This window comes from Corapipo altera, unplaced genomic scaffold (assembly GCF_003945725.1).
Source record: "Corapipo altera isolate COAL_440 unplaced genomic scaffold, ASM394572v1 2, whole genome shotgun sequence".
Classification (NCBI taxonomy): domain Eukaryota; kingdom Metazoa; phylum Chordata; class Aves; order Passeriformes; family Pipridae; genus Corapipo; species Corapipo altera.
Window position 1 is genome coordinate 298885 of NW_020884890.1, and position 8072 is coordinate 306956.

Consider the following 8072-nt stretch of genomic DNA (forward strand, 5'->3'; position numbering starts at 1 on the left):
TGTGCTGCGTGTGGCTCTGTGCTGCGTGTGGCTCTGTGCTGCGTGTGCATTGCCATTCCACATTCCTCCAAAGTGCTAGTTGTGAATTTACCCTCCCAGCTAGAGTGTGAGTGGATGCTGTTTTTTCGTCCAGATCACACTAAAGCCGCTTGACATTCTGGGGAGGTTCCTTTGTTGATGTTTTGGGTTTATAAACCTGCCTAGTAGCTTCACATGTTCTCCTGCTTTGATAAAATCAATCTCAGTCAGCTGCCTGTAGTAATTCAGCTGACCAGAGTGAACATCAGGAACTTTTAGTACTGGGTTTTTTCTGTTTGTTTGTTTGGTGTGTTTTCATTCCTTTTTTTTTTTTCTCCCCTCTGAATTTCAGAAACTTAGTTGAACAGCCTTGACTTACTGCTCAAGATAGTGGTGATATGGGGCAGGAATGACAGCCTGGATGTAGCAATTTCTTAAAGTCAGCTTTTTTACCAGATATCTTTTCATAAGTGCACTTTTAGCTGATGAGATCCAGAAGGTTCTTTCCATACTGTTGTTTTCAGCAGAAAGATAATCCCCACCAAGGCAGTAGCTTAAGGCACTTTGAGTTAGGCTTTTGCTTTCAGTTGCTCTGTGGGAGGTTGATTCTGTGTTGTGACAGACCAGCCTTCCAGTTTAGGTGTTTCAAGTACAGTAGTGTATATGTCCTTTCTGCCCCAGTAATCACTGTGCCAGTAGCTGAATGACATACTCCAAGCCCTGCAAGACTTTTTTTCCTCAGGCATGATGAATTAGGAAGAACTGGTGTTGTGTGAAAGAAGCCGTAAGAGGGTCATTGCTTTGCCTTCATGAGAAACAGGGGTTTGTTTGGGCACGATGAGTTAAACTTCATTGCTTTGAGCTGACGGTTTTGTAAGCTGCAGAACTGGTACGGCTGAAATTTTCACATAAGAAGCTGGTCTTGCAGGAGCTAAGAAGGTCCTGAGGCAGACATGCAGATCCCCAGCAGGCTGCTGTTCTCAGTTCAGTGCACAGTGGATTGTGAGCACTGGCAGCAGATGTCAGGGACTGGCTCTGAGGTGGACAAGGCTGTCTGGATCAGAGACATCATGCTGACACGTGGTTGCTCTGTTGGTTTAGCTGCCTTTAGCAGGAGGTATAAGAATCTACCTCAGGCCTTGTCCTGTTGATTGGATATTTAGGGTTAGTTATTGTGCCTTTTCCTAGTTACTCATTCTTACACAAGCTTTGGTTTTTTTTTAAGTTTGTCCTCATTTTCTGTCAGAGAGCTAGTTAGCAGTTCAACTGTGTTCAAAGAGAAAAATAAACATAGTGCAAACTAGAGCACAGGGCATTATGAATCGCAGTAGTATTGCTGACCGCTTTGATCTCTCACAAACTGATAGTTTAATTTTAAATAAAATCTTAACAATCTAAAATTTATGCAAGAATGAAAATGGACAAGATGACCACCTGTGATCCCTTTTAACCTGAATTATCTTATGATTTTGAAATAGAGAAAGTCTCTTAAATCTGTTTGATCAGGATTTTGTTTTTTTCCCAAAATGAACCAGAGGAAATAGTAGGTTTTATATCAAACACTAGCTTTTTTCTTATTTCCTTTTTCTAAAAGAACAAGGATTCCAGAAAGCAGAGACAGAAATAACACATCATCAAATCTGATTCCTGCTGGCGACACTGGAAGTTCTAGCTCAGGTGTCATGATTGAAGATGGAAAGAAGCCTATCAAAAGTAAATGGAATTTCCTAAGATTATCAATTTAGTTGTTTTAACCTGCCTATTAATATATGCTTAATATTATGCTAATACCATTTTCAGTCACTCATAGCTGTAATCCTAACTGGTCTCTTTGTTTTGTTGCTATCGAAGAAATTGCACCGATCATGAAGAAAACTTTGAAAGCATTGAAGAGTAGATCTGGATGGCGATAAAATGAGGCTGCGTATTTGAAGCTTACGTGATGTGACTATTTGTGTATCGTGCTACAGCAAATGAATATAACGTTCATGTAAATGATATTCAATTTGCCTTAGATAAAATAGCTATGAAACGTTGCAGAGGCAAGTGATTAGCAATAAAAATTGAAACATCTGAGTCCTTTCATAGTGCTGCTTTCTTTCTTGAGTTGAAATAAGGTCAGTACACACTAATGAAAAATCAGTTTATATGGGCTCTTATAGGTGATGTACTTATCAGTTAAGATGGTGAAGGGTGTGGAGCACAGATTTTCTGAGGAACAGCTGAGGGAACTGGAGTCATTTAGTCCAGAGAAAAGGAGGCTGCGGGGGAGACCTTAATTGTCCTCTACAACTACTTGAAAGGAGGTTGTAGACAGGTAAGGGTTGGTCCCTTTTCCCAAGTTACAGTGAAATGGGAAATGGCCTCAAATTGCACCAGTGAAGGGTTAGATTAGATAAATAGGCAAAATTTCTTCATTCAAGAGCTTGTCAAGTACTGGAAGAGGCTGCCCAGAGAAGTGCTTGTGTTACCATCCCTGGAGTTGCTTAAAACACGTGTTTGTGGCACTTGGGGACCAGAGTGCTTGGTTAACAGTTGGACATTAATGATCTTCAAGGTCTTTTCCAACTTAACAATTCTGTGATTCTACAATTCTATGTACACATTTGCATAAGTGTGGAGATGAAAGAAAACATGCTATACTCTGATCTGCTGCTCTCAGCCTGTCATGAAGAGGCCACAACCTCACAGCCTTTTGTGTTCAAACTGGAAAAGCTATTTCATCTTGAATAGCTGTCCTTTCAAGAGTTAGGGACTGCTGCAACTTGGGATTAATCTATGAATGGGTTTACTTTTAGAAATGAGATACATCTTTGTAGTTTCCTCTAAATCAGTTCACTTGCATGAATTGTAAGCCTGACTTTGCCTTGAAGGCATGGCTTAGAGGAACTCTTTCTATGGAAAGACTGCACTCAGGAGTTGCAGGTAGGTCTTGTGTCTTCTTTTGTACTTCCATAGGATTTGGCATGTTAGAACCTCTCATGAAGCACAGGGTAAGTTTGTCATGAAACCACTTGCAGTTTCTTAAACACCTTATGTGTGAGTTTCCTCACCATCCTCTATATGTTGGGTATTACAAGTAGCTCAGAAAATAACAGCTACTAAAAATTACTTTGACAGTCATGTAACATAATCACCTATACGTAACAGCTTGTGCAAATGCCCTATTTACAGAGGATTTAAAGTCAGCAGGTGTGCTGCTGTGTTGTGTTTTTATCCATGCATTATAGTTGTACTAAAAAGAATAAAAGTTGAAAACAGGTGTGTTAATCTGGAAACACTGTGGGGAGCTTTCTCTGTTTCTAGGATCAAAAGAAGCATTGACTAGTAGGAGAGGTAATGCAACATTTGTCATACCCATCTGGAGTGTTCATCCCAGAAACATACTTTACAGGACTTAAATCTGGCTGAATGGCCAGTGAACCACTCCTTGTCCCCCAGACACCTCTGGTCATCATAGAGTTGCTAATCAGTTGGTGGCAGAAGTTCAATTCAGCTGGAGGTTTGTATCAAGTTGATACAAACTGTTGTGATGTGAATTGTTCAAGGGGCAGTTTTATTGGTAGTTTTGGTTTTGGAGGTTTTTTGTGGTTTTTTGTTGGTTTTTTTGTTTGTTTGTTGTTTTTTTTTGCTAAAAACCTTTTTTTTTTTTGGCTATAGTTGTTGATGGTATCCTTTTGTGTAAGAAAAGACAAAGTCTTGTTTTAGGCTCTGGCATTAGAGAACACAGCTGTAGCCATTTGGAACAGATGCAGATGACAGGAGTGTCCCTGTAGGGGCCTGAAGGATAAATAGTTGTTTTAACTAGTAGATTTACATTTGTTGATTGGAGATAACTCTTTTTCTGTCCTCAACAATGGTAGCAGAGTTATGTGGAGGGCAAATTTGACTTCAGTTTTGACTTGGCTTTCATTTCATCTTCTCAATTTCTCTCACTTCAAAGGCTCTAGATACAGCTCTAGTAAGAGATATGTAGAAGGGTACTCATAGGATGTCATGACAATTTCTATATTAGAAAATACTGTAGGCAAGCAAATCTCTTTATTGTAAAGTAGTTGGTGCTACACACACTTTAGGTTAGGGTTTTTCTTTTGCTTCAGGTGTTCTGTGGTCTGTTCCTATGGACTAATGCCCACTTGAAGCTGCAGTGTGTTAGAGTGCTCTGGGAATGTATCTCCCAGTTAAATTGTGAGCAGTCTTGTTTTTGGGGGTTTGACACTGCTTGATGGCACAATAGAGATCATATGTGGAGGTAAACTCAAAGCTTATTTTAAAAGCATATCCTTTTCATCTGAACTAGAACACTAATGTGCTTCTGCAGTTTCCTGCCTTGCATCCCTATATACACTTACTCCAGTAAAGAGGAATTATTGCTAGATCTCTGTGTTCTTGGCATCTGACATACCTAACAGTACGTGGTATCAGTATATTGGCCTGAGGCAGATGACTTTCCTTCTGTTGGATGTGTGAAAGATGTTTGGTTGGTTTTGTTACATACTCTGCAGTCTGGTTGCTATCCCATCAAAGAGACCTCTGATCCCTCTTGGATTAGGGACTATTTTCAAAGAAAGGCTACATGTCATGAGTGCACGATGGCTGTCTCTTCCTTAAACACGTTGTAGCTTGTAATCCAGCAGTATCTCTGGAGCCTTGCATCCCAACAGCATAATGCTTTTCCCTCCAGGTGTGATAAGCAAGTTCCATATTAATTTCTGGCAAATTAGGTAAGTAATGGGAGAAAAATACGGTCACAAAAGGAAAGCCCTGCTGTTGTGGAAAAGACCACAAATGGATATTTCCTTTCTTCTTGAACTGTCCATTTCAAGCACAGAAACCACTTTCCACTTCCTGACAATATTTACTTCATAGCATTCATGAACATTTTTCATCCTGTTAGTGGTTGGGCCCAAGAAAAAAGCTTGGCCTGACTGCTATACCACTTGAAAAAGGAAGATACATGATGCTGCCATCTAAACAGTCCCTGTGGCAAGAGGAAGAAAACAGTTTTGAGGTGAAGCATTTGATCTTATGAGACCCTGCTCAGAAGGCATGTGAGTTCCAGGAGCTAAGCTCTTCTTAGGGACTATGTAGGCATTGAAATGTTAGCTTAAGTCCTGGGCCAAAGCCAGAAAGGGGTGTAAGGTTTGGCATAATTATTCTGGAAGAATTCATAGACATCTGTGTACTGCCCTATGCAAACTGTTGTCAGTAGTTGCTGTTCCAGGGATCAGTATTTGAGCTGCTGTCAAAGCAAGGCACAGCTGAGATCCCTGTGAGCAGGGACGTTGTTGCAGCTCTGAGCATGATGCTGTTGGCTGTCTGGTACCTGGGGATTTCTGAGGATTTCTGATAGTCACAGGAAAACCTCAGCAGAGGGAGGTCTCCTCACACAGGCCAGATCTCTGACTTGCCATCTGAAAGCTCAGGAAAATGCCTGTGCCAGGATTTAGTGTGGTGAAAAATACTGATGGATTGATAAGTAAGAGGACAGTCCTAGATACACTGCTTTGGGGAAAAACAAACCACCACTCAACAAAACCCCAAAACAACCAGTGAGAGTTGCCTTATTCTTTTATTTGCATTATTTCCTCTCTTTACCCTTCCTGTAAAAACAGGAGAGGCCTTTGAGTGGGTAATTGAAGGCACTGGTTAGCCAGCCTACTGTCTCCCCTTGCAGCCAGCCCTGCCACTGAACAGAGGTGGAATTTATCAATATTGTTTTCCTGCAGTTGTAACTAGTTTATTGCCATTGGAGGAATGTCTAGTTCTCTCCAGATTGATAATGTGTGCTTGTGGGAAACTTAATTCTACCAGGCAAGGGAGGAAAGAGGAGGAGCTTGAAGAAGTAGCTTACTTTCCTGGTTCACCATCTGTGGCAGAAATGGTCTTAGTTTACAGACCAAACATACTATGATTTTTTTTTTTTTTTTGCTTTGTCAGTAATTCCTATATGAACAATTCTTCCCTACAGCCCCCAAAGCATTTCCCTTCTGGTCAAGATAATGTAGAATGTTGGGTGAATGTTGGGTTTATGTTGGTTTTTTCCCTTCAAATTGCAGGACTTTAAAATCCCTGCTTTAAATGTCAAAATACAAAGTCATGAATGTCATCTTTGTAGCTTAAGCCCTAAATGGTGTGTTTGTTGTGGGAAGCGCTGGTGGAAGTCTTTGGCAGCGTATGTTTTGTGAACTCTGTTTACAAAGAGGTTGCCTCTTCTTATCCCTGGTGAGAGGCCTAAAAATGGCATTTGCTCAGGGAGAGGGCTGAACAGCTCTGGAAAATCTTCCTTAGCTGTCCTCATACAGAACTGCAAATGGGTATCTAAACAGTAGACAAAGCTCTTTACCACACCTCCAGGCCCTATCCCTTAATGTTTGTGGAATTGCTGAGGCTGCAGAAGAGATGCTGCTTGTAGAAGTGGGAAAATAAGCAGCTCAGCCAGAAATGAAGAAGATTAAATGGCTCCTGGCCTCTGGAAGAAGGAAGGAGTCTACCCTGCAGGAGGGGGAAAAAGCTACCAAGATCAGACTGGGAAGCAATAGTCCCTCCTGTCAAGATGCTGACCTCTCTGAGGGGAAAAAAGTTGAAGCACTTTTCCTTGTGCTACCTAGCTCTGTGTATTACGTAAGTTCCTTTCACCAGACATGGCACTTTTCCTGCTTACAGCTCTTCACAGTGCTCAGAGTTCTCAGCTTTTCTCTCCCACGGATGTGCTGTACTCAGCTCTCTGCAAAACACATTTTCTCACGGTTACCTGTGTTGATGTGCTTTTCAATGCTTTCAGACTCTTCAGTCTGAAAGTTATCTGAAGATAATTAGTCTCTAAAATTTTAGATAAACACTGAAGTGGTGCATTAAGGTGTGACTTTTCAGAGCATTAGTATCACCCTGGAGCAGAGCTGACAGCTGAGTTCTCGGCTTAGGTATTTAGAGAAGCACGGAGAGAATGTCCCAAAGGCTTATTCACAAAGCAGCTTCTCCAGGTTTCCAGAAAGCCTGAAACCTGAGTTTGCTTCTGCAGCTGAGGGATGAATATCAGTGGCTCTGAGCTGAGGTACCAATCACTCTACAGGAAAGGAGATAATTACTCTCTGTGGCTTTGAAAAGGCAAAATCAATATAGTGGGCACCTCATTATAACAAAGAGATCTCTGCCCTGTGCCACATGATGTTGTCGTGACCTGGAAGTTGATCACCAGCTGATTAATCAGTTGGTATAATTTCAAATTCCTTTCTTTGGTAAGGTGCAGAATCCGTCACTTTCCCTTGTTGGACTTCACAGGGTTGGTGATTACCCAGCCCTCTAATTTGTCTATGTCTCTCTGCAGGGCCTCTCTGCCTTTGAGGGAGTCAACAGCTCAGTCCGATTTAGTATCATTGGCAGACTTAGTATACCTTCAAGTTCTGCATCCAAGTAATTTATGAAGATGTTGAAGACAACTGGGCTGAGGATGGAGCCCTGTGGAACTTCATTAGTGACCAGTTGCCAGTCTGATGTTACTCCATTCAGTGTAACTCTTCATGCCCAAGCTGTGAACCAGCTGTTTACCCATCACATGATGTGCATATCCAGCTGTGGGCTGGACATTGTGTCCAGAAGGATACTGTGAGAGGCAGTATCAAAAGCTTTACTGAAATCCAGAAAGATTGCTTCAACTGGCTTCCCTTGATCAGCTAGGTGGGTTACCTTGTTGTAAAAGGAAATCTGGTTTGATAAGTAGGCCTTTCCCCCCATGAAGCCATGGTGGCTGTGACCAATGACTGTGTTGTCCTTCAAGTGTTTTTCAATACCTCCCAGAATTATCTTCTCTGTAACTTTACCAGGCACTGAAGTGACACTGACAGGCCTGTAGTTTCCAAGGTCACCCTTCCTACTCTTTTTGAAAACTGGGACAATGTTAGCCAGCTTCTAGTCAACTGGGACCTCTTGAGGTTCCCAAGACTGTTCAAAAATCTTTGAGAGAGGCCTTGTAATGATATCAGTCAGCTCTTTGAGTATTCTTAGATGAATCCTAGCAGGCTCCAAAGACTTCTCTACGGATTCAGCTGGAGCAG

The 8072-nt window shown here is 41.6% G+C and overlaps 1 protein-coding gene across 1 annotated transcript in view; it reads left to right on the forward strand.

Annotated features, from left to right (window-relative positions):
- Positions 1 to 2077, forward strand: part of LOC113947940 (elongin-A-like) — a 17637-nt gene extending 15560 nt beyond the window's left edge. Inside the window, exons 10-11 of the mRNA XM_027645095.1 lie at positions 1613 to 1731; positions 1870 to 2077. Coding sequence (XP_027500896.1) covers positions 1613 to 1731; positions 1870 to 1931 — 181 coding nt within the window. The 3' untranslated portion in view covers positions 1932 to 2077. The remainder of the gene's footprint in view (positions 1 to 1612; positions 1732 to 1869) is intronic.
- Positions 2078 to 8072: the final 5995 nt, after the last annotated feature.